The sequence below is a fragment of the Rhagoletis zephyria genome, unplaced genomic scaffold (genome assembly GCF_001687245.7).
Source record: "Rhagoletis zephyria isolate East Lansing unplaced genomic scaffold, Rhagoletis_zephyria_1.1 Rzeph_scaffold_05109, whole genome shotgun sequence".
Taxonomy (NCBI): domain Eukaryota; kingdom Metazoa; phylum Arthropoda; class Insecta; order Diptera; family Tephritidae; genus Rhagoletis; species Rhagoletis zephyria.
This window is the reverse complement of record NW_016162192.1, coordinates 18,621-42,427: the sequence shown is the minus strand read 5'-3', so window position 1 is coordinate 42,427 and position 23,807 is coordinate 18,621. Positions and strand designations below refer to the sequence as shown.

Genomic DNA, 23,807 nt, shown 5'->3' with positions numbered 1-23,807 from the left:
ATTTTTTATTAAACATTTTCGCCTGCGGCGCTTTTTTCATAAAGTTCAATACTTATAAATAATAATGAAAATTTTTAATTTTTTATAAAAATCGATAATTTGATAAATATATAAAACAGTATTTCAATATAAAGAGAAAATTTTCGATAAAAAAAACCCGCGACTTTTTCACTATTCTCATCATCTGGCAGCACTTCCAAATAACCAATGAAATTTGTATGGTGAATTGTACAACTTTCAAAGTTAATAATTTTTTAAATAGAAGTCTCCGCGCTCTGGGGAATCGGGAAAAGCTGCACACCCTCATATTTATTTTTTTCAAATTCCGACCGAATTTAAGGAAATTTGTCCCCGGAATTGTATGTACCCTGGCTAAGGTACTCGGAGAACATGGAAGGGAAATTACCATATTGTATGTAGCAGGAATATTTTCCATAGAAAGGTTTGCCAACTTCATCACGTTTTCGAACAACCAACCGAATATTATGTCCCTCCGAATATTATGTTCCCTTTGTGTGACAACATCAAGGCGCATACTAAAAATCGGAGGAGAAGCTCGGCCAAATACTAACGCATGTGTAAGCGCCAATCTTTTATTATTATTATGAAAGGAGAATTTATCGAAAAGTAGAAGTAACTTCAGATTTCCATGTTTTTCTCAACTGAGCAAATTTATTCAGCGTTTTCTCGCAGTGCAGTGCAGCGCAGTGGGCTATTTAGTTGGTATTTCATTAAAGAGTGAAACATAAAAAGACGAATTCTCAAACCCAAAACAGAGCGAAAGCAGAGCATAAAAGAACTATTCTAAAATTTAAAATAAACTTGTTTTTTTTTTTGTTTGTACTCACTCTGTGAACCAGAGTGTATAAAAGTCCAGCATAAAAAGCATGTCTTCATTAGTACCAATTCAAAATTCAAAGCAAAAGTACAAATACTAAAGCAGCAAAAATGCAGAAATTCTTGGTAAGTTTCCTACAGATTCGGCTATGAGGAAGTGTTACACAAAAAAGAGGAGCTTACGGAATTTTTTTTAAGAAGAAGCTTTGATGTAGCAAATACATACATACGTATGTAGTTTTTCAGCTTATGCATAGTACGGGGAATAAAGACATTTTTAATCCCTGGACTATTAGAGAAATTACCGAATTTAGTTTTTAAAAAAAAAATATTTTCATTCATTTATTTTTTAATATTTTTTCTATGGAACTACTTCAGATTCTCCTCGTGCTCGCCGCCTGCTTCTTATGCCTCGCGCATGCCCAGGATCTGAATGCTATTAGAGATCAAATAATAGGTAAGCATGCGCGTACTGCAGTCCTCTGCAGGATATAATAAGTTTGAAAATAATTGTAAAATTTTCTCTTTCGCCGCAGCTCAATATGAGCGCTTGCCAGGTCAGTCAGTGCATCATCCAGAGGAGCAGGCCCATATCATCGACGATCCTTCACATATCGATGTACATTTCTAAGTGTTTCGTTACCTGATTTTCCTTTCTTGAAATTATAATTTTTTTCGTTGTTTACAATCAAATTTTTGTTTTAAAATATTTTACTATAATAATTATTTAGTTTTATATGGCTTTTATTTGAATAAAATTTTGAAAATAACTGGTGTGCATTATGCTATTACATACATATGTACTATACATACATACATATATGCGTCTTTGGTTTGACACATTAGCCAGCTTTCTCTCTTGTTTACCTCCACTCTTTTAGGAAGCTTGCATTCATTTTCTCATCTCAACAAAATTATATTACAACTGCAAAATAAACAGAGTGCTTATCCTAACTATATGACATCCATATTATTATTTATTACAATATAGTTCATTCTATAACAAAAACCTTATAAATCTAAGTTTCAAACTTTGTACAAAAAATAAAGGAAATCAGCAAAGCTTCATTAAAATTGCAAACTTTTCACACATTGTAAAAAAAAAAAAATGCCAAAAACCAAGGATATTTAGTTGTCACTTCAAACTTGCATTTTGTTTTACTAAAATTAAATGGGCAATAATACTGCGTACCCAAAAATTTCCAAAAAATTATACACAAATTAAATGTGTGAAAATTTGATAAAACCTTGCTGATTTTTTTAATTTTTGTACACAGTTTGAAACTTGGGTGTATGTGGTTTTTGTTATAGAATTAACTATATTTTTGTAAAAGAAAATATGTTAAATTTAATAAAAAAAAGTAATTGTCAAAACCTGTCAATTTGTGGGTGTGATATAGTTATTAAAAGCACTATATATGTGGCATATAATAAAACAAGAAAATAAAAATGTTTGTGCGACTTATTGTACCACAGTGTCATTTTGATAAATTCGTATCTAATACTGAACTTTTTCTGGCTATGCTGTCGGCATAGCTTTGCATTCTTTTTTGCCCTAAATTTTATTTAATAAATGCTCCTCTATGCTCCGGTATGCATATTGTGTGGCAATTTCCTGAATATCTTTATAAAAGTCAGACATGCGCATTAGTGGTAAATGCTGCTGCAAGTGCTCTCGGTTGTAATGTTTTGCTCTTCGCGTTTGAGACGCTCCCAAAAATCTTAATTTCCCTTATAAAAAGCGATTCGTTAGAAAAGGAAAATTTGTTTTGTTAGTTTGACATTTCGGTGGAAATCGTTTGACACATCAATTAAATGAAGTACTTTTTCCCACTCTTTGCTCAATAAAACGTTCAAAAAAGTTATCTAGCCGTTTTTTTTTTTAATTGGTGCTTGCACATATGTTAGTGTTTGGCCGAGCTACTAGCCGTTTTACCGTCTTGTTAATTTTCCATATAAAATATGTATGTATATATATGTACATATGTATGTATTTTGTTTGAAATGGTCATGTCTTCCTTCCAGTTTCCAAAATTACGATGCATATTCCGACTTCCTACTAGATGTTGCATGTTGTTAGGTGCGCCTGCTATTCTTTTAGAGATCAAAATGTTGAAATTTAGCTGCGGATCATATTCAGTGAAATGCTGTTTAACCTTTATTAAATGGCGCTTACACTTTTGCAAAGTGTTTGGCNCGGATCATATTTAGTGAAATGCTGTTTAACCTTTATTAAATGGCGCTTACACTTTTGCAAAGTGTTTGGTCGAGTTTCTCCTCCAATTTGTGGTATGCGTACTGATGTTGTCACACAAAGGGGGCGGGTTTACGATGCCTCCAAAACGGAAAATTGTTTTATGAGAAGTTTTTTCAAGGGAGGGATACCCTAGGTAAAGAATTATATCGACCCCTTTGCGCGAATTTATCGTATGTTACAAAAATCAGATTTTACAGGAAAGTATTTTTTCAGATACTTGAAATGACTGTGTTACGAGAAATTTTTTTAACAAAATTTTCTTGAAAAGTTTTATTTCCTTCTTTATGTAAGTAAGGTAAAAACAAAATTCGTGCGATCGGAAAAGATTTTCTTCTAATTAATTTTTGAGTTCTTTAATCTTAATTATTTTCCCGTGTATAAAAATGTTTGTTTTTCCACTGCATTTCAAATGTAATTTTATCAACGCTTAAGTTTTGGCTTTCCTTTTCTATCGTGGCCGCCTGAGAGAAAATAAACCATTTGAGGTTATCGGAGCTCGAACTACTGTCCCGTATTATTTGTGTGCTTCCACGCTAACGAGAATAAAATGAAGATATCGAAAATAGGAAAGCCAAATAATTTTAGTCAACACTTGTGCAATGAAATTACAGATTTGTAATTTTAATATATTTACAAATACAACTACATTTTTCTGGAACTAAAAAAGTGCCCGATAATTTTTAAAATAGCTAGGAGCTAAAGCCTAATTTTTGGAGCTAAATAAAAAAAATAAAGAGCTATATCTAGCTCCAAAAGTACCAAAATGGCAACACTGGTCTTTATCGCCAAAGTTACCACACTCACAAGCGAAAGCTTTCATCCTATCTATGTACAAATAAGCGAGAACTCCCCACTGGCTGGCAAAAAAGCTTACATATTTCGACGGGTATTGTCGTTGATTTTAAAAAGCATGAAGCTTCAGTTTTCTTCACGAAAATTAAATTATACTCTTACTTATTTTATTTATATTTAGCGAAGATTTTTTAGTCAATTAAAAGTTGAATAAAATAATTTTTAATAATAAATGTTGTCTTCTTTGCTGCGTCGAATCATTTATAAGCGACAGGTGGGTGCTTGTAGATGCATAATGTTGCAACGAATAAAATCGGATAAAAGGACTATTTCGTCCTTGTGTACAAAAAAAAAAATAATAATAATTGTGCTCGATTCTGTAGATTTTTTTTGTATGATACACATATCCTATTCAAGATTGCACTGCATTTAAAAAAGGTTTTAGATTTAGATTTTTTTCATTGAAGTCTCAAAGTCATTTTAAAAAGTTCTAACGTCAAAGAGAAAAACTAAATTGCATGTCAAATCGACTACTTTTGATTTAGATGAATTATGGTCAGACGCTTCTTTTGAACATACAACAAAATATTTTGCCAAGTACATTTTTTCAATATCATATACTTTACATATTTTTTCAATATCTAAAACTGTTCTGATCTCGTTTTAAAGGTGATATTTACAGCTATAAAAGAAACATATAGTATGTACCGATGCGATCAACTAATAAGCTACGAAATTCAAAATGATATAGTTTGCAAATTATGTGTATTTATTTATTTTTCAAACTTGCTCTTTCTTAGACTACAATTGAATGGGCTTCAGAAACGCATACCAAAAAATTTTCTAAATATTCTACTTAGAAATTTTTAAATATTGATGACAATTTTTTAAATTAAATTAAATTTTTTTTGCAATTTGTGCAAGCTCTTAAATTTTTATTATTGTGTTTTCTGTTATAAATAGATTGAATAATATTTGAAATGAAAATTATTAAAATTATTACACATAATTTGCAAACAATATCATTTTGAATTTCATTGCTTATTAGTTGATCGCATCTGTATGTTTATATGTACAATGGTTGTTATTTATTCGATTTTTAATATTTTTTTTTTTATAAAACCCTAGCGCATTATATAACAAGCACCATATACATAAATCCACATTTCAAACTTTGTACAAAAATTATAAAACTTCAACAAATCTTACCAAAATCACCCAACAATTTCAAACTTGTTATTCAGAAATTTAAGAAAAATTTTATGTGTGCACTTTTACAGCCCATTAAATTCTAGTAGGATAAATTGAAAGTATCAATACGCTAGAAAATCGCTTATTCCATAGACAGTATGCTCGACAACAAAATCTGCGCTTTTACTTCAGAAATAATCATGTAGTGACTTCGTGTTTGCATCGCTATTGTTATTATACATATATGTATATGTATTTACATACATATAAAAGACCTGTGAAGTGAAATTATCAATAAGTTTAAAAAAGGAAATAGTATTTACTTTGCAACAAAAACATGCAATTAAAGTGTATTAGCACTTCTTAATGCAACTGAATGTATGTAAGTATGAACCACGAATACGTGAAATACACATTTATAGCTGTAATTTGTAGTTCACAAACAATGACGAATCAGTGACGGCCAGATTTTAAAAATAACTAACGACACACTATTGATGCTTATTGCACAATCTATTATGAATGATGACGTATCGAATTGGATTTTAGTAGATGGTGATAGGAAATTCTTTGTTTATACATATTTTCTTATAGCTTACGTATTTCGCTTGAAAAGAGTGGACTACCTTGAGTCAGACGCCATCTCACAACGAAAATACTTACTTAAATACTTTCGAAGTTATTTTGCTAAATCTAGAAAGTGCATACCTAAATTTTTGGCTTAGGAAATCATTTGAAAGATTGAGAAAATTATGCAATAATTAACGTATTTTGTCACATATACAGTACGGTTCAGACAAGAGTGTAACGAGGTATAGAAATTTGTTGATAGCTTTCGGAAAATATGTTGCTATCAAAACCAAGTCTCGTAATTTATAGAGGTGATCAAAGTTTATCGAGTTATCGATTTATATCGGAATATGTAAATTTTTGAGTTACCGCCGAAACCACAGCTATCGAAATTTATCGAAAATAATCGAAATAAGTTGAGTTATCGGACTTAAGTGGTCTTAAAATTCATTGAGTTATCGATATGTATCGAATTATCCAAGTCCTGCCAAAGTCATCCAAAGACTTTCAAAGGTATAAAAAATTGTAGTCACGTTTTAGTTCCAAAGCAAGATATTTTCCGGCAAATAATTCTATACGTTCTAAGTAAAACGACGCGCTAAGTTGGAAAACCTCGAGTTTCGACAGTAACCTGAACTGACTATTTAGTATCACAGTGAAGGTGAATGCGTGGACAGAAAATGAGCGGCTGTATGACCGCCACTGAGGGTACGGAGAGACAAAGGCAAAGGCAAGGACATAGGCAACGACAAAAACAAATATGCAAATGCAGACAAAGATTAAGATTTTAATTAAGGAGAAGATGACGATGTAGAGGAAGACGATAATGAAGAAGAAAATAAATACGAGGATGCAGATTAAAATTGATAAAGATTAAGATTAGGAATAAGAAAAATATTAAGATTAACATTAACATTAACATTAAGATTCGGATTAAAGCTGATATTAAAATTAAAATAAAGATAAAGATTAAGGTTAAGATTTAAAAGGTTAGTAGCAATCATCTTTCTGCATCCAAGTAAACAACTGTACATCGCTTGACGAGACATAAATTTTAACATAAAAAAAAATTGTTTAACCGACCACAAACCAATTTNAAAAAAATTGGTGCTGCTTTTTATTGGAATTTCAAAATTTATTATATTTTAATGGCCTTATTCATAAAAAATAAAGTAGGTTTAAAGAGCTTCATAAATCGACTTTTTCATAGATTTTCCAATTTATAATTCTATTATAAAGCTACTTTAGTTTTTATGAATAAGACCATACAACTTTAGCCAAAATATTTCGAAAAAATTTTAAGACTGCATATCTCCAAAACCAAGTTTTTATGAATACATCGTTTTTATATTTGAAATATTTAATTCAAAAAAGTCACTTTAGATAAAAGAAAATTTTAAGCTTAAAGGTCTGCATAAAAATGTCTCAAAATTTAGATTTCTGGAGTTTTTCTTTCAAAACTGGCAAACTTACGTAAATCTGAATATTTTTTCGAAATATATTGCGAAAGTTTTCAAATACATATACAGGCAGACTCTGAACAGAAACTCCCTGAGAATTTTTTCTGTTTTCCCTTTCGGCGGAGTTGACCTGTCAAAAATGTGTCAAACAGCTCTTTTGAAGCTCGACTTTCCTCCTCCCAAAATTTGGGGAAAATGTTACTCCCTGGAAATTAATTATTGGAAGTTTTCTTTCTTGGGAAAAACAACTTCCCGGAGAACCAACTCCCCTGGAGTATTCAGAATTGGGCTGATAACATTTTTTTTTGAATTCCGGTGAAAATCTGCTTTTTTGGTGAGGCACTCTAATTTAATTCTTTTAACAGATTTAAAGCAAATTTTATTTCAAATTAGGCAATATTTCAGTTTTTTTCGAAAAACGAATATAGATAGATAGATCACACTACTCTATGACTGCCAAAATTTACAAATCTGTACACAGTGATACAAATGCCATTAAAATTTTGTCGGAACTGGTACGCAAACCTCGATTTGTCTGGACTTTTTCGTTCCCTTCTTTTCATGTAGGAAAAAATAAATTTAAGTGCAAATACTTAAAACTGCTAAAATCTTAATTACTTCATTGCCATTAAGGTAAGTAAAATTAACTTCATATGTAAAAATCTAAATACTCAAATACCACTTAAAATAAATGGGATATTTTTTTTCTTTTTAAAATACAATTAAAAAAATTACAATAAAAAATAAATAAAAAATATTTTAAATAATTCCCTGCTCTAGGACTCGAATCTCTCGACTGGCACTCCAGAGCTTTTCTCTGTCGACCATTGCGATTGTTTGAGCGCCGCGAGCAAAATGTTATACTTATTCCTTTCACGGAGGATGAAATAATTTATTAAATAATTATTATTAATTAAATTAATTTTAAAGAAAAAGTGTTAATGATTTCGACAAAAATTTATTTATCTATTTATTTTAGTGTATATCAAGACCATATATTCTTGTTTATTTTCAAATTATATTTTCTTAGATTTTCTTGATAACAAGAATTGGTTTTCTAAGTTCAAAAACAAGAAAAAAATTCCCTTCGTGTGGCTTCGTGTAAAAGTTTTGTCGAATTTTTGCAATGAAAGAATTGTTTAAACTCTGCCTACAAATTTGTATAAAATTTTGAAATTTTCGTTTATGCCTTTATTTTGTAAGTGGAACATAGGTAATTGGTGGCAACTTCAAAATTTAGATGATCATATTTTTAAGGGGCGCCCTAGTACACATACAGAAAATAATTTGCTTCTATCATCAACGAGCTAACATTTATATATTGGAAAACAAACTCCAAATAAACCGAATTAAGTACAATTAATATTTATGTAAGTTTATAGGAGAGCTAAGCGTTATTTACATACATATACAGCTCTCATACAGCCAGATTTTGAAGTTTAAATTGCTTATTTTCAACGAATTAAATTAATAACTTGAATACGCCATTCAAAAATCATAGAAACTTACCGTCTGTTGAGTGTTATTCATGGCGCCAGGTAATTTAATTTCTTCCAGCCATGTTTTTTCCACATCCTTCGCAGCAAACTCTTTGATAGCAGCCGAATCGGAAGCATAGATTTTGCCAACAATTTGTGAAACCAATGAAAGCGCTATGATGATAGCATACTAAAGAGAGAAAAAATGTGAATTTCACTGAATTACAAATTTACAAAGCAATAAATATTTTAAGTAACAATAAAGATGCCAACAAAACAATTAATCAGACTTGAATAGCGAATAGCGAATAGCGATGTGTAAGCAATTGAGTGATAGTAGGCGTGTGTGCACATGAGCAATAAAACTTTGAAAATGTTTATATATTTATACGCNAGTAGGCGTGTGTGCACATGAGCAATAAAACTTTGAAAATGTTTATATATGTATGTATGTATGCGTATGTGTAGTTTTTGTTTATGTATACATACTTATATGTACGAGTATACTATATACGAATATAAGTTTATAGTATTCATGCATTTTGCGTTTAGGTTACTCATACGCACCGTAGTCGTTAGACAAACATCCTCCTGACAAATGCCGCAACAACCCAACATGGCTGCAACGAAATTAACAGCACCCACAATAAATAGGTAATAGATGTAAACCTTGGGTGCTGTGTTGAAGGACAGTACAGCCAGCGCGATCAAGGCGAGTCCGAAGACCTGCAAAAATGCGGGAGAAATTTAAAGAGTTTAAGGAATAAATTATAAAACTATGTATGAAAATATATTAGTATGTATACTTATATTATAATCGTGCATTGCTTATACAATTTAATTCATTGTCATGCATTTGGTGTGCGTCGCAATTGAATTTTCGTTTAAGAATATTGCGAAAAGTATACAAAGAAATATAAACGCAAAAATAAATGGAAAGCAACACAAAAAAAAAAACAAAAATGCAATTATTTAAACACAAAAGCGGTTTTTCCATAAACACGATTTGGCGTTGAATTGTGGTGGACCTGTGTTTGTGCGCGGTGTGAGACGGCTAAGTGGCACAAATATTTCGAGTTTTAAAACAAGTAGCTAATTACCAATTGGCATACCTACATATACAGCTCTGTGCGGTTAATTATTAACAACGCATTTTAAGTATTTTTTTTTAATTGCAAATATGAACGAAATTCTTGTGGGTCACGGGCAAAAATAAGTTCGTTATAGAGAACTAGTTGAAAAGAGACTGGTTTAACTCTCTAAGGAAAGTTTGTTCAATGTCTGGTTAACACAAATCGGAGGTAGATGGGCCGGTTAAATACAACGTATGCTTTATCGCTAATATGTTATAGGCATGAAGTCGAACCAGACATTGAACAAGCGGCCCTAAATCTGTTCCACAAATATGCATCTACAACACGAGTTTCATGCTATTGATGAAACTTAGCAAGAATTAAATTAAATTATTGGAGGCCAACCTTGTGGAATTTTAAATTCAAAACATAAATTATAAATATCGATGGCACAAATGACACAGCGCAAAACCCAGAAACAAAAAACTTTTACTACTGTCAAGTTCTTCATATCTCCTACTTACTTTAATAAGGATTAGACATAAGGTTTAGAGACATGAGCCACTTAAAAGCAGTAAGAATTATTTTAATTTTCCGTTGAGTCGTTATTGCAGAGGACCATAGATGTGTACTTAATAGAGCTTACCAACCATGAATTTTATAAGAAAAAACGCCAAGAAATTTTGATTCGGAAAAATTCTTAAAGCTATCGATAAATACCGAAGATCCCCAAAAAAAAAATGCCGGAAAAAATATCATGAATAATAAAACATAAACTCCCATAAAAATGCTGGAAAGTTCCAAAAACCAAGATTCCGAGAAATAAGTAAAACAAGAAGTATCGTGAAAAGTCCCGAAAAATCACAAAAGCTTCTGAAAATTACAGAGAAAGTCCTGATAATCCGAAAAAATTTCGAAAGATCGGGAAAGTAAAAAAAATCGCGCAAAGTAATATAGTCAAAATTCGGAATTTTTTAGAATTCCCGTAAAAAAAACGTAAAATCATGATGCATTGCATTTTATTAGCAATTCTACATAGAAAATTTTTAAGACTTTAAGACTATACGACGTTTTTGGAATACTCCAAATGTTAAAATAGGTATAGTTCCACGTAATTTTTTCGATAATTTAACCGACAACGTGACCGCTGTGGTGTAGTGGTTAGCAGTGCGCGCTACCACTCCGCAGTGCCTGGGTTCAAGCGATGGTCTAAGCAACATCGCAAAAAAGATATAGATAGTAGATGTTGAAATAAACCACAGTGAAGCTCTAAGGTACGGTGCATATTAGAGCGATACGATACGCGATACGATATGAAATCGACATCGACATGCGATACCATATGCGATGTGATAGAAAACCGTGCCGCCCGGCCGATAAGCAAGCGATATTACGTCGCAGCAGTGTCGGTGTCATGCAAGTGTTCACAGTTTTAATCGCTTCCTACCAATTCCCACGTACTCAAAATGTCGATGTCGCTTGCGCATCGTATCGCATCGCCTATTGTATCGCTCTAATATACGAATTATTCCGAAATATTCTAAAAAGTGCCCAAAAACCCGTAAAAGTTCCGAGGAACACTGAAGAAATCCTAAAAAATTTTCAATTATCGCTAATGTTTTGATCCAAAAATTGCTAGGTAAAGTTTGTCCTTATATCTGCCTTAAAAAATAATCTAGATTTATTACTCAAAATAATTATTTACAAATTTTTAGCGGATTCTTATGGTGATGATGTTGATAAGGAATTAAAACATGAGAGAATCTAAAGTAATGTAATTTGCTACAATTATTTCCATTTTGTGTATATGTTTTGAGCGGTTTAAGTTCATTTCACATTAAATTTTTCTGAAAAGCTTTTTTATTGTTGCCAATTCGAAGTGCGTAGATCCATACATACATATACATATACATATGTACATATGTACATGCATTAGAAGAGAATTGAAGTTTGGCTTATTATCACAATTTCAGACCTAAGCGGCATGTGATACGTGTTCACATTTAAATAAGCATACATATGTACATACGTGTTTGCGTTTGCCGATATACTTTTGCATTTGTTTTTTCCCCCCGATTTTTTGCGATCGCAAGCATTCCTATATAGGCATACACGGCCATTTGATGTGAAGAAACACAAAAACATACATATTGCTGCTTGTGAATCCAAATTAACATTTTAGCGGCCGACCGGTGATATCATTTCAAAAAAATTATTCTTATTTTTCACAGAGAGCCAGTGGCTGGATATATGTACACTAGGGGGTATCAGTCTATAAACAAAAAAAAAATCTATACTGTTATATATGTATATTTAAAGTTATCCGCCAAATTATTTCGGAAAAATATTAAGATTTACGTGATCTGGAGCGAATTGAAAATACCTACAAAAAATGAGTTTTTATACCCGAGCGCACTAGTGCACAAGAGTTTTACAACTTTGTGCACATAATGGTTGTTTGTAAAAGCCAAAACGAATCGGGCAATAACCACGCTCAGCTACCATGTAACGGAAATTTACAGTAACACGAAAACTACGATAAATCAGTAATTACTAATTCTAATTGACTCAAAATAGATGATTGCAAAAACCACTTAGCAGAAAATTAGATGATTTAAAACTTTTGGGTAATGGACGTCAGTATTTAAAATTTTTTTTTCCGAAGAATCACCTCGGATGATAAAAAAGTAAGTTTGAGCTTTTTTCTGCATAAAAATGTATAAGATTGTATCAACACAATCAAAATATTGAGATTTTTAGAGGTACATATTTTCAAAGTGGCCCAGATCACGTAATCCTTTATATTTTTCCGAAATATTTTGCGGGAAGTCTTAAAATATAAGAAATTTTGTTCGGCAATTTTATTGAGTTTGAAGCTAAAACTTCTACCTTTGTATATTTTTGTTGTTTTTGCACATTTTTCATTTGAAAAATGGCTGCAAGCTCAATAAAATTGTTGGATATAATTATTATTCTGCAAAAAATAACAAAAACAATATAATGCACTTTATGATTCCGGTGAAAATCCCGCATTTTTTTTTTTTTTGTGGTGAGGCATCCTAATGTGCCGCCATAATACATGCATACATATGTATGTATGAACACGTCGCACTGCTGCGACTAATTCATTTTTTATTGGGTACTAAAACGTTTTTTTGTTTTCAGTTTGAAATTTTGTACTTTTTTGCAATGATTTTTTTTCGTTGCTTGATTTTTTTGACTCGTTTCTTTATTTTTTAATGCTTTTTTTATTTTCTCTTTACCATTTTTTAGAGATTTACATTTGTTTTTTTTCTGGGGCTTTTCCTTTCTAACAATTTATGCATTTTCGTTTGGTTTTTGTGAACTTTGCCAAAAGGCAGAAAAAGTGACTTGACTTAATTTACTAATTTTTTTTGCCATTTACTTGTGTAAGCAATAATTTCGATAACAACAGTAACAACAACAGCATGCAAACGACTTTTCATGTGACTAAATAGTTGGCTATTTATGGCAAAAATTGCTTATGCTTAGATTTTTACTAAATTTGTTTCATTTAATTATGTACGTATGTATCTTTGTTGCTTTAATAGCTAGCCGTAGTATGTGTTTTTAAAACTTACCGCCAGTAGAACATTCAGAATATTCAGAATGAATTTCATTACACCGGATGTGCAGCCCATTGTGAAAACTCCGCCTTCTTATTGCTCAACTACACGCGAAGTTAAAAAATAAAACGAAAAATAAAATCAAAATTACTATTACGTGCAATTACACATCGAATTAAATGCAGTTATTTGCTATACATGGCAGTTATAACAAAATATTAGTCTGTTGCACAACATGCTACTCATTGACAATAGTTTTTCGATTTGTATGCCAATCACGTACATATATTAATACATACGAAAGAAAGTAGAAAATTAAAATATTTACACAATACATACAACACTAAAGTAAACGGTAGAAATTTTCGATATCACTCACTTCACTAAAACACGACCAAACGACTTATAAATATTTAAATTTCCAATTTACACGTAAACCAGTTGCCGCACAACAAACAACGCCCAACCGTCTGGTTTGCTAACAATTTTCGAAATGACAAAAAAATCGAACATTTCTTAAACCTGAAACCTGAAATCGTTGTTGCGACTTGCTGTGTATTTGTGTGTGTGTTCATGTGTGCTTGCCTGCTCATGTGTATCGCTCTCTGCTGTACCGCGCCACGCTTGATCACTCCCGCTGTGAATTCTCGTAATCGATCGTTGATTTAGCAACTTTGGAAACGGTGTTGATTTTGTATTGACGTTTGTTTAGGTTGCGTGCAGCAATGTTTAGCAACATGCTTACTATGTATGTAAATATGTATGAATGTGTTGCCAGTCAGTTGGTAGTGGGCGGCGCGCCTCAAGTGAGACCAAAGCTTCCATTTATACGAAAAGCACCGAGAAGAGTTTAGGTGGTTGAGCGTACTTTTCAAATTCAAATTTTTAAATTGAACGGCTGATGGAAAGCGCATAACTGATTAATGTAAGAGCATATCGACTGATAAAACTGCTGAAAAACGCCGTATCTCAAAAAAAAGTAAGTGCGCCTTTGCCACACTGGGAGAAGTGAAACTTACGTTTACATATCTATTTTGTCTCATAACCAATATATGTACATATATACATACATACATACATCTGCTTTTGCTTAAGGTTATATTTTTTGTCTTTTTCTATCTAGATCCCTACCTTTCTACTTTTCCCAGTTCTTTCTAATTACATTTATGTTATTCTGTTTTTCTTTATCTTCTTTTTTATCTTTATATTCTATCGATAAGAAAACCGATAGTAAAATCCAACAAAATATCGATAANATTACATTTATGTTATTCTGTTTTTCTTTATCTTCATTTTTATCTTTATATTCTATCGATAAGAAAACCGATAGTAAAATCCAACAAAATATCGATAACAAATCCCATAAAAATATCGATAACAAAATCGATAAATAACTGATAACAAAATCGATAACAAAAATTGATTAGAAAATCGATAAAAATATCAAAAAGTATCAATAACAAGATCGTTAAAAATAGCGATATCAAATTCGATAAAAATATCGATAAAAACCCAATAACAATATCGATAAAAAATATCGATGACAAAATCGTTAAAAATATCGATTACAAAATCGATAAAATTGTCGATATTAAAGTCGATAACAGCATCGATAACAAAATCTTTAACAAACTCGATAAATAATAGATAACAAAACTGATAATAAAACCGAGATTGAGTCTCTGTCTATACCCTTTTCTCTATACTTACCTTTATTTTAATGTTTCTTCCTCTATTTTCATCTTTATTTTTTCGATATCCTCATCCTCATCTTTTTCCTTATATTTATCTTTGTTTTTACTTTTATGTTTATCATTTTCTTCATCTCCATATGCCCTTCAATTTTGCCCTTATATAAGTAAAATGTTTAAATTTACCTTGGTCTTCATTTTTGCCTTTATCTTTACGCATTTTTGTTTTTACTTTTATTTTTACCTTTGCCCTTATCATTTTCTTTATCGATGTACGTACTCACCTTTACTTTCATTCTTGTATTGGTCTTTTTCTAAGTGTTATTCTTTAACCTTTTATTAGCAAGCTTTTGTTAAATTAATACCATATTCACACAAGAAGCACTTGTTTCAGCCCCGACCATTTCCGTTGCACCATTTCCGAGTGCAATTTCCGTTGTATTTGCCAATTTACTCCCAACCAACCAACCGCCGCTAAAGAAGTTTCTCTTCAAAAATTTTCAAGAACGGCCTATTACAGAATTCGATTCAAAACCGCCCTATCTCAGCTGCTNAGCAAGCTTTTGTTAAATTAATACCATATTCACACAAGAAGCACTTGTTTCAGCCCCGACCATTTCCGTTGCACCATTTCCGAGTGCAATTTCCGTTGTATTTGCCAATTTACTCCCAACCAACCAACCGCCGCTAAAGAAGTTTCACTTCAAAAATTTTCAAGAACGGCCTATTACAGAATTCGATTCAAAACCGCCCTATCTCAGCTGCCGATTTAGAAACGCCCTATCTCAGCACATTTTCAATATATTTTGAAGTAATCAACCAAATTGTGAGATAAGCTGAAAATATTAATAATAAAATAATAATAATATCAATTTTGAAATTAAGGGCGTTCTCGAAAGGTTTTTTCAGATAGGGCATTATCGAACTGGCTACCGAGATAGGTTGATTTTCCACTCAGCAGTCGATATGCTTTGAGTCTAATCAATACTCTGCAGAAAAAGGAATACTCCCAGCTCATCAGCAAGCCTCTTTTAGCTGGTCGGTCGTACCATTAGATCTAGGTGTGCGCTTTTTTGGGGGCCCTACGCACAACTCCTTTGTAGGTGATGTGCGTCCTACATAACTTAAGGGAGGTGGAATCTCCTAAGCTCTACCCGACCACTTNACTCTGCAGAAAAAGGAATACTCGCAGCTCATCAGCAAGCCTCTTTTAGCTGGTCGGTCGTACCATTAGATCTAAGTGTGCGCTTTTTTGGGGGCCCTACGCACAACTCCTTTGTAGGTGATGTGCGGCCTACTTAACTTAAGGGAGGTGGAATTTCCTAAGCACTACCCGACCACTATAGCGTCTTTCAAACTGAGGTTGCTTCAATAGAGGAGGCGGCCGAATATTTAAGTACAGGAGAAATCTTATGTAATAACATCTACAATTACTCAGACAGTCAGTCAGGCGTTAGGCTCAGAAACTTTGCGGCACCTGTTATGCAGATGATCTGCGCTCTGTAGTAGAAGAAGAAAGTTCATGGTACAGAATTTTTTTAGGCTTTCAACGACGTNTTAGATCTAAGTGTGCGCTTTTTTGGGGGCCCTACGCACAACTCCTTTGTAGGTGATGTGCGGCCTACTTAACTTAAGGGAGGTGGAATTTCCTAAGCACTACCCGACCACTATAGCGTCTTTCAAACTGAGGTTGCTTCAATAGAGGAGGCGGCCGAATATTTAAGTACAGGAGAAGTCTTATGTAATAACATCTACATTTACTCAGACAGTCAGTCAGGCGTTAGGCTCAGAAACTTTGCGACACCTGTTATGCAGATGCTCTGCGCTCTGTAGTAGAAGAAGAAAGTTCATGGTACAGAATTTTTTTAGGGTTTCAACGACATAAAAAACGCCACACGAGGGTTTGATGTCACAACGGGCTCATAATTACAGGCCTACAGGCTGAAGGGTTAATAGCAGCCACTTCAACCCATTAAACTTCCAATTTAATTTATGAATTAACATCTAAAATCATACATATGTATGCTGTATCTTTAATTTTAAATTATTTATTACATTATACTGGCCAAAAGCTCACACATAAAGTATCAAATTATTCATTAATGATGATTTTTTCACGCTTCTGTTTGAGATTTTCCATGCTGCGTGTGAAATAATAGGCTGAGATTACTCCTAAGACCTGGAAATATAAAAAACAGATAGAAATTTTAATGAATGCCGCTGAATGTAAACATGTACTTAAGCCAGAACTCTAATCTTATTCAGATAACTAGCTGTAGCTATTTTAAATTAAGGAAACAAAGAATGCCCATTGGGCCGTATCAACTTATACGCATAAAATAAAAGTCGCCGTACACACCTGTGTCGCATTTTTGTTAGGCGATTTCGATAAAAAAAATACATTTTTTTCGAACCTGGGGTCCGCTTTTTGAACTTTTCGATAGCACCTACATTCAGCAAAACATTTTTTTTAAATAGTTCTACTGGAATTTTCAAAAACTTTGCAAATTTATGAATTTGGTAAACTTTAATTTACTGGCATTAGAGTGGTATAAGCGGAGATTTGGTGGGTAAGCACGGCTTACTTAAGGTCAATGAACTCCTGAACAAAAAAATTTGCTCCTCGATACAAAAACAGCGATAAATCATGCTTTAAGATCCGATAGTAAATGCCGAAGATATGATGCATAGGTACAAAAAACTTTAATAATTTTCATAGTGGATTTTTTTTTTGCTGCAGTTTTCGCCAGCATTTAACTTTAGAAATCGAAGGTTTTAACAGTTTCTACCTATTTAAACATTAAAACTCTTAGCATCTGCTTTTTGTTAAAAAGCATGATGAGTGCAAGAAAATTTACAGATGCAAATATGTACTTTTCCTTTTTTGCTTTGCTCATGGACTTATTTAGAATAACTACGNATATGTACTTTTCCTTTTTTGCTTTGCTCATGGACTTATTTAGAATAACTTTAATGTAGCAATATGTACATTAGAGCGGGTCAATTTGTATGGAATATTTTTTCGACTAAGCGCGTATAGCACAGGAAGATTCTACGTATAATTCTATGCAAATTTGCCGAAAAAGCCATGGGTCTAAAATCAATTTGAAGTTTTCCAAATTGCGAAAGAGGTTTCTTTTACTTAGTATTTTGCTGTAGTGTCGTAAAGAAGTGCTTTAATTATGTATAAAAACATGGTGAAAGGGGTTTCGGGATGAGGAATACATTTCTCAGCTTATCTTCTCCCTAAAACATCCGCCAGAGGGCGCAATAGTGAAAATTTTCACATACCGTATATTTTACTTTTCCTTGAAACACATTGAGAAATACGGCTTTAAAGTTTTGAATTTACATATGCTCTACGCGCATAGTAAAAAAAAATAACTCGCCCTAATGTGCATACTATGCCTACAATTTCGCAACTACTGTACTAGATATTACATATGTGCATGCATACGTTCTTGCGAGTATATTTTCATCTTACATAATTTCACACCTTACCTGAAAAGCAATTAGTCCCACAATTATCAAGACAAGATTATCACTTTGTTCATTGAAAAAAGTAGTCACTGCAACAACACAACCTTTGGCATAGATATTCTTATCTTCAGAGCAATTTCCCCAGCGACAACAACTATTCGGCAGAGTTTGTTGTTTGTCCGGCAAATAATCCTGAGGACTATCGCGACCGCAGCAGTAGTGCTAAAATCAACAAATAAGTCACTTAAATATCAAATAAATTTTAAAATCTATGAAAGCCATTAACTTCATATACATTTATGTACCTGCTCTTGAATTTCATCCAACACCTCCTGCGTATCTGGCCGTTCATTCCAAATACCTTGCACACGTTTCGCCGCCATTATTGTTAAATCATCCTTTAGAATGCCGAATGCAATCAAACAGATCGTTTGCAGAATTATGCACATCACTGTGGCCACAATGTACTGCAATATGAAAAATTTGTAAAGATAAAAAGTGTTTTTTTAATCATTTTACTGACTTATTCACCGCCCATGACAGCATTAACGACTGACGCACCGACGCCATAGCACCCATGAATGCAATAAACATTGCTAGGAAGCCGATAGAAGCTGCCGTATATGCACCGCCTAAGGATCCGGCGCCGCCCAATGAAACGACGCCGCAAGAGATGAGGAGAACATCGAAGGCCTGAAATATTTTTTGTAGTTGGTAGGATAAGCTATATAGATAGGATATAGATAGGATAGCTCTTTTGGCTAGTTGCATTTCTTTTGTAATAAAAATATATATTTTTTGTTATTCTTCATGTAAATAAGTAATTCAAATAAATTTTATATATACCTACAAAATATGTATGTACATTACGGTGGTCCACAAACGAGTGTAAAATAGTAAAGTCCGAATTTTAATACTCTCACCTCCTAGGATGGTTCTATATCGAAAAAATATACCCTATATCAAAAAAACATTTAGAAGTCGCTCAAAGCGTTCAAAGTTGTCGATGTCCCATACAACATCAAATTTTCGTGGAAATGGGGTATAGAATTATTTAAAATCAATATCTTCGACCGGAAAATTCTGTGTCTCATCAGAATACTTCCAATAACAATACTAAATTTTTTATTTTACCTGTTTTTAATTCTGACGATTTTTTGTAGGTCCCCGATTGCATTTTTATGGGTTTATGGGACCTATAAAAATAGGTAATATTAAAAATGCCTAAATAACAGATTTGGTAATATCATTGGAAGTATCCGGAAAAGATAGTAAAAAAATTATCTTTAAAACTTCTATACCATTTCTACAAAAAATAGTTTTTTCTCCGTATAAAACGCATGGAAAACTTAGAGCGCCTTGAGCGCCCTATTAATTATTTTGTTGATTTCAAAGTAAAAAAGGGGTATCGTTTTCAAAATAGAGCAATTCTATGGTGTGAGAGCATTAAAATTCCGACTTTAATCTTTTTTTGGACCGCCATAACAAACTTATGCATATCAAACGGTCTAATATTTGCCTAGTCATTTCATAATTCTATGCTTTTCATTTTCGCTGTTGTGATGTTTTTGTCAGGTGGAATGCACCACAACATAATCTTTAAAAATAATTACTGCAAAGAATTTATGGTTCTATACAAACTCAAACATTCATACATATACATGTACGTAAATAGAACACTGTATGAGCGGCAAATTTTAATTACTTACAGCTGGGAAGACCAGAAAGTTAAAATTTAAAATAGCAAGCTATTTACATATGTACATACAGTGCTCTATATCTCGCTGCTTGTTAAATAGCAGTGCAGTCGCAGTCGGGAATAAAGAGTCTGAACTATTACCAAGATGAAAATTGGGAACATAACCACCGCTCGCAAAGGGATTTGCAAGAAACTTATTATTTCTTTGAAAAGTAATTCGTCCAAAGAGTTCTGCAGTGGTATTGATACTACGAGTCAAGCATATACCAGGCTAGCAAAAGACCATAAAAAGAAGAAATATAAAGGCTTTATAGTGCCTTCATGGAGGCAAGGAGTGGAACTCTTTCTTGCAAATCAAATGATGATTACAGGCAGAAGCGGGAGCAATTGTGTCAAGGACAGTTACCTCCACACAGTACTCCCTACACAGAAGATATTACAAGTCCGAACCAGCCACACTAATACTAAAACATTTGCATAAGTTTGCGTGCCAAGCGTTCGGGATTCTCGGGACTATTTCAGGATTTTCAACCTATTATTCATTTGAAAATCTTAAAAAAATAAATGTTGTTTTTGTTCAGATAGCTTTTACTAGACGACCCACTGTGCGTCTGCTGAATTTGCAATCAGTTACAGTACTTCCGGCATCGGCCATTGAAATCACCATCAGAAAGTAGTATTGAACATTACGCTTATCAATGACTGAGAGCCATATGTGAGTGAACTTATGTTGACTTCGACCTCCGCAGGTCTACCTTGGTCTTTGAACAGATAGGACTGCAGACAACTTGTGCTCCTCCTGCTACAACGAAAGACTTTTTGTGCTTCTGCCTCTCCTTTTTACGTTACGTTAAGAACGATGTGTTGAGGAACGAACACCTGGATGACGCTCTTAACGGCACCATTCGTCTGATATTTTGTTACTATATTTAATTTAATTCAATTTTTAAGATGTTGTTATTTCCGATCGGTTTGTAAAATTTTTCGATACTTATTTAATTTTTTCTTTTTTAAAATAATCTTTTTTCTTCATTTAATTTTCTTTTAGTTTTTATTCTGTTAAAAAGAAAAACAATTTTCTTAATTCATTTAATTTTTAGAAAATTATTAAATTTTTCTTTTTAACTTAATTTCCCCTTCATTTAATTTAATGTTCGCTTAATTTTTAGATTTTGCTGTTTGAAACAGAAGGTTTTTTCTTCAACAAAATTTTTAGAAACTTATTTCATTTATTGTTTCCATTTTAAATTTAATTTGTTTTTCCTTTTTAAATTTACTTTTTTTTAATTTTTAATTAATTTTCCTTTAAAACTAAAAATATTTTTTCTTTTAATTTTAAGCTTTTATTCTTCTAAAATTAGGATTTTTTTCATTTCATTTAATTTTTAGGAACTTATTTAATTTTTTCTTTTTTAAAATAATTTTTTTCGTAATTTTATTTTCTTTTACTTTTTATTCTTTTAAAAAGAAAAATTCGTTTTTTTAATTCGTTAATTTTTAGACTTATTAAATTTTTCTTTTTAACTGTATTTCCCTTAACTTAATTTATTGTTCTTTTAATTTTTAGATTTTGTTATTTGAAAAAGGAAAAAGTCTGTTTTTTTCTTCAATTATATTTTTATAAACTTATTTCATTTATTGTGTCTTTATTTTAATTTAACTTCTTTTTCTTTTTTTAATTTACTTTTTTTCATTTTTAGATTTTCTTTTAAAACTAAAAATATATTTTTATTTTATTTTAATTTTTAAATACTATTTTATTTTTAGAATTTTTTCTTTTTCCGATTTATATTTAAGATTTTATTGTTTTAAAAAGAAAAAATTATTTTAATGTCATCTAATATTTGAAAAGTTTTATTTATTTTTGCTTTATTTTATTTTTTTTATTTTTTATTTTTTTACTTAAAGCACTTTTATTTATTAGTTTTATTAGTTTAAGAATAGAAACATATATATATTTTTTTTATTAAATTATTAAATTAAATTAATTAAAAAACTTATTGCTAAACGAAGGCGGAAAGCCTTCGCACATCTTTCGAAAGGCAGTAGAGAGCTTTCAAGACAGTTGCCAGAATCGCATTATTAAACTACCTTTCAACTAAACACCCCGATTCACCAAAAATTTACCTGGTAAGTCTCTTAATTCTGTTTTGATTTTAATTTGGTTGCTTCAAAATTGATTAAAAAACGTGAAAAACGATTGTAAGTATTCTGTTTAGAGCTTCTATATTCGAATCTCTTTCTTAAAACTACATATTTTGTTTAATAAATTTCTCGAGTACTCACAGTGATCAAACAATTCAACACCAGGAAGACATATTTCCACAGCGTAGCCGTTGAGAAGGGCACTTCCATTTTGCCGAAGCTCCTTTGCTATTGGCTATCAAAAAAGAATGTTTTATTAAGCAAATAATCAAGTTTCTTGTTTGGCTAATGTTTTGTGTCAAATATGTTTGCACTAATTAAACAATTTATCCTTTGCTAATAATAATGCATGCGAAGAAAGAAACACAAATAAGTGTCACTGATCTTAAACACTCTACATAAAGTATTTTTTACAGTAAAAAAATTGTGATTTGTTTTCTTTTGGACTTTTATTTTCGCTGTTTTTCGGTAGGTAATTTTTTTTTGTTTATATGTTTTACGAATGCAATTCAATCAGTGTTCACAAATGAACTGAATAGAGGCCAAAATAGAAATCAAAGCGCACCAATTTAATGCAAAAAATATCTGCATAAAAAAACGACCAAAAAGGCACGACAAGCGTTCCACACGCAATGTTTTGGTACTCGTGATGCCTTCGTTTTATGTGTAAAATGGAAAAGGAAACAATCGTAGGAAATTCTTTGTGCTCGCTTATGATTTATTTTTTATTTAGTTGAGATTTATTTGATTTTTAAAATTTACTTAATTTCATAGCAAGTTTCTAGGAATTCCTCTTATATTTTTTATTTTATATTTGTATTAATTTTTTATAGTTTTTTTCACCATTTATAATTTTATATTAGTTCTAATTTGGATTTTTAAAATCACTTGCTCTCTTCTTTTTTGTTTACACACCTTCAAAATGTGCTCATTTAAGCAAAATTAATTAAGTAAACCACCTCACTCTGCGTCGTTTGCAACGAAATGATCGCAGCCGTGCCACATTGATGACTACGAGTGGCATTTAGGTACGTCCGAAAAAAATGTGAACATCTAATTAACACAAGGCAGGAATAGAAACACTCGTGGAAAATCGAATGACTGAAAAGTCTGCTCTACTCATACACAAAACTGGGCGATATAGATATGCATAAACATTAGGCTGGGTCGATTTTATATGGGGGAAAATAAAAGTCATTTGACCGCATTGTAATAGTAATATTATGATGTCTTAGGTCTCAACCAATTGTTGGCAACGAAAGATTAATTTAAAACTTATCTTTAGCCAGCGCAATTGAATCAAAGTGTATGAATTTCGAAAATGAAACTTTGGCTTGTAATATCTATGGAATGCGTTATTGTTATAAACAGGACGATATATCAAATTAAGGGCTATTAAATTTAGAACCTCACGTTCATTTATCATTTTTCAATAAGTCTACACGATTTTAAGATATTAAAATCAAAAAATAAGAAAACTATGATTTTCCCATATGAATTTTCAATTCTTCATTACTTCAGCAACCAAGTGAAAAATACAAAAAAGT

At 31.9% G+C, this 23,807-nt stretch overlaps 2 protein-coding genes and 1 long non-coding RNA gene across 4 annotated transcripts; all 3 read right to left on the bottom strand.

The window, feature by feature from the left end:
- Positions 1-4,988: 4,988 nt before the first annotated feature.
- LOC108371621 (uncharacterized) lies at positions 4,989-5,464 on the bottom strand. The gene is made up of 2 exons (XR_001848771.1): positions 5,401-5,464; positions 4,989-5,352 (listed from the first exon to the last, which is right to left on the bottom strand). It is a non-coding gene; the product is annotated as an uncharacterized LOC108371621 (long non-coding RNA).
- A 3,116-nt stretch (positions 5,465-8,580) lies between these two features.
- On the bottom strand, positions 8,581-13,760 carry Tsp42Ek (Tetraspanin 42Ek). Of its 2 annotated transcripts, none has more exons than XM_017627210.1 (4): positions 13,585-13,760; positions 13,261-13,349; positions 9,153-9,311; positions 8,581-8,775 (listed from the first exon to the last, which is right to left on the bottom strand). In XM_017627210.1, the coding sequence occupies exons 2-4, from the start codon at positions 13,318-13,320 to the stop codon at positions 8,596-8,598; spliced, it is 399 nt and encodes a 132-aa protein (XP_017482699.1). In that variant the 5' UTR covers positions 13,321-13,349; positions 13,585-13,760; the 3' UTR covers positions 8,581-8,595. The 2 variants fall into 2 exon arrangements, with proteins under 2 accessions (XP_017482699.1, XP_017482700.1); XM_017627211.1 differs by having other exon boundaries at positions 13,574-13,752.
- A 3,186-nt stretch (positions 13,761-16,946) lies between these two features.
- Positions 16,947-23,345, bottom strand: LOC108371619 (protein late bloomer-like). Its single transcript, XM_017627209.1, has 6 exons — positions 23,176-23,345; positions 22,402-22,495; positions 18,948-19,109; positions 18,722-18,883; positions 18,438-18,638; positions 16,947-17,115 (listed from the first exon to the last, which is right to left on the bottom strand). Exons 2-6 carry the CDS (start codon positions 22,468-22,470, stop codon positions 17,029-17,031), a joined length of 681 nt encoding a protein of 226 aa, XP_017482698.1. The 5' UTR covers positions 22,471-22,495; positions 23,176-23,345; the 3' UTR covers positions 16,947-17,028.
- Positions 23,346-23,807: the final 462 nt, after the last annotated feature.

Bases quoted from the DNA above. Each gene is read 5' to 3' on its own strand.
- LOC108371619 (XM_017627209.1), bottom strand. From the start codon at position 22,470: ATGGAAGTGCCCTTCTCAACGGCTACGCTGTGGAAATATGTCTTCCTG. The intron at 18,884-18,947 runs GTGAATAAGTCA...TTCATATTGCAG, and splicing joins CGTTAATGCTGTCATGGGCG to TACATTGTGGCCACAGTGAT. The intron at 17,116-18,437 runs GTAAGGTGTGAA...TTATATTTCCAG, and splicing joins TGGGACTAATTGCTTTTCAG to GTCTTAGGAGTAATCTCAGC.
- Tsp42Ek (XM_017627210.1), bottom strand. From the start codon at position 13,320: ATGGGCTGCACATCCGGTGTAATGAAATTCATTCTGAATATTCTGAAT. The intron at 9,312-13,260 runs GTAAGTTTTAAA...GCATTTTTGCAG, and splicing joins TTCTGAATGTTCTACTGGCG to GTCTTCGGACTCGCCTTGAT. The intron at 8,776-9,152 runs GTGCGTATGAGT...TTCTCTCTTTAG, and splicing joins ATGTTTGTCTAACGACTACG to TATGCTATCATCATAGCGCT.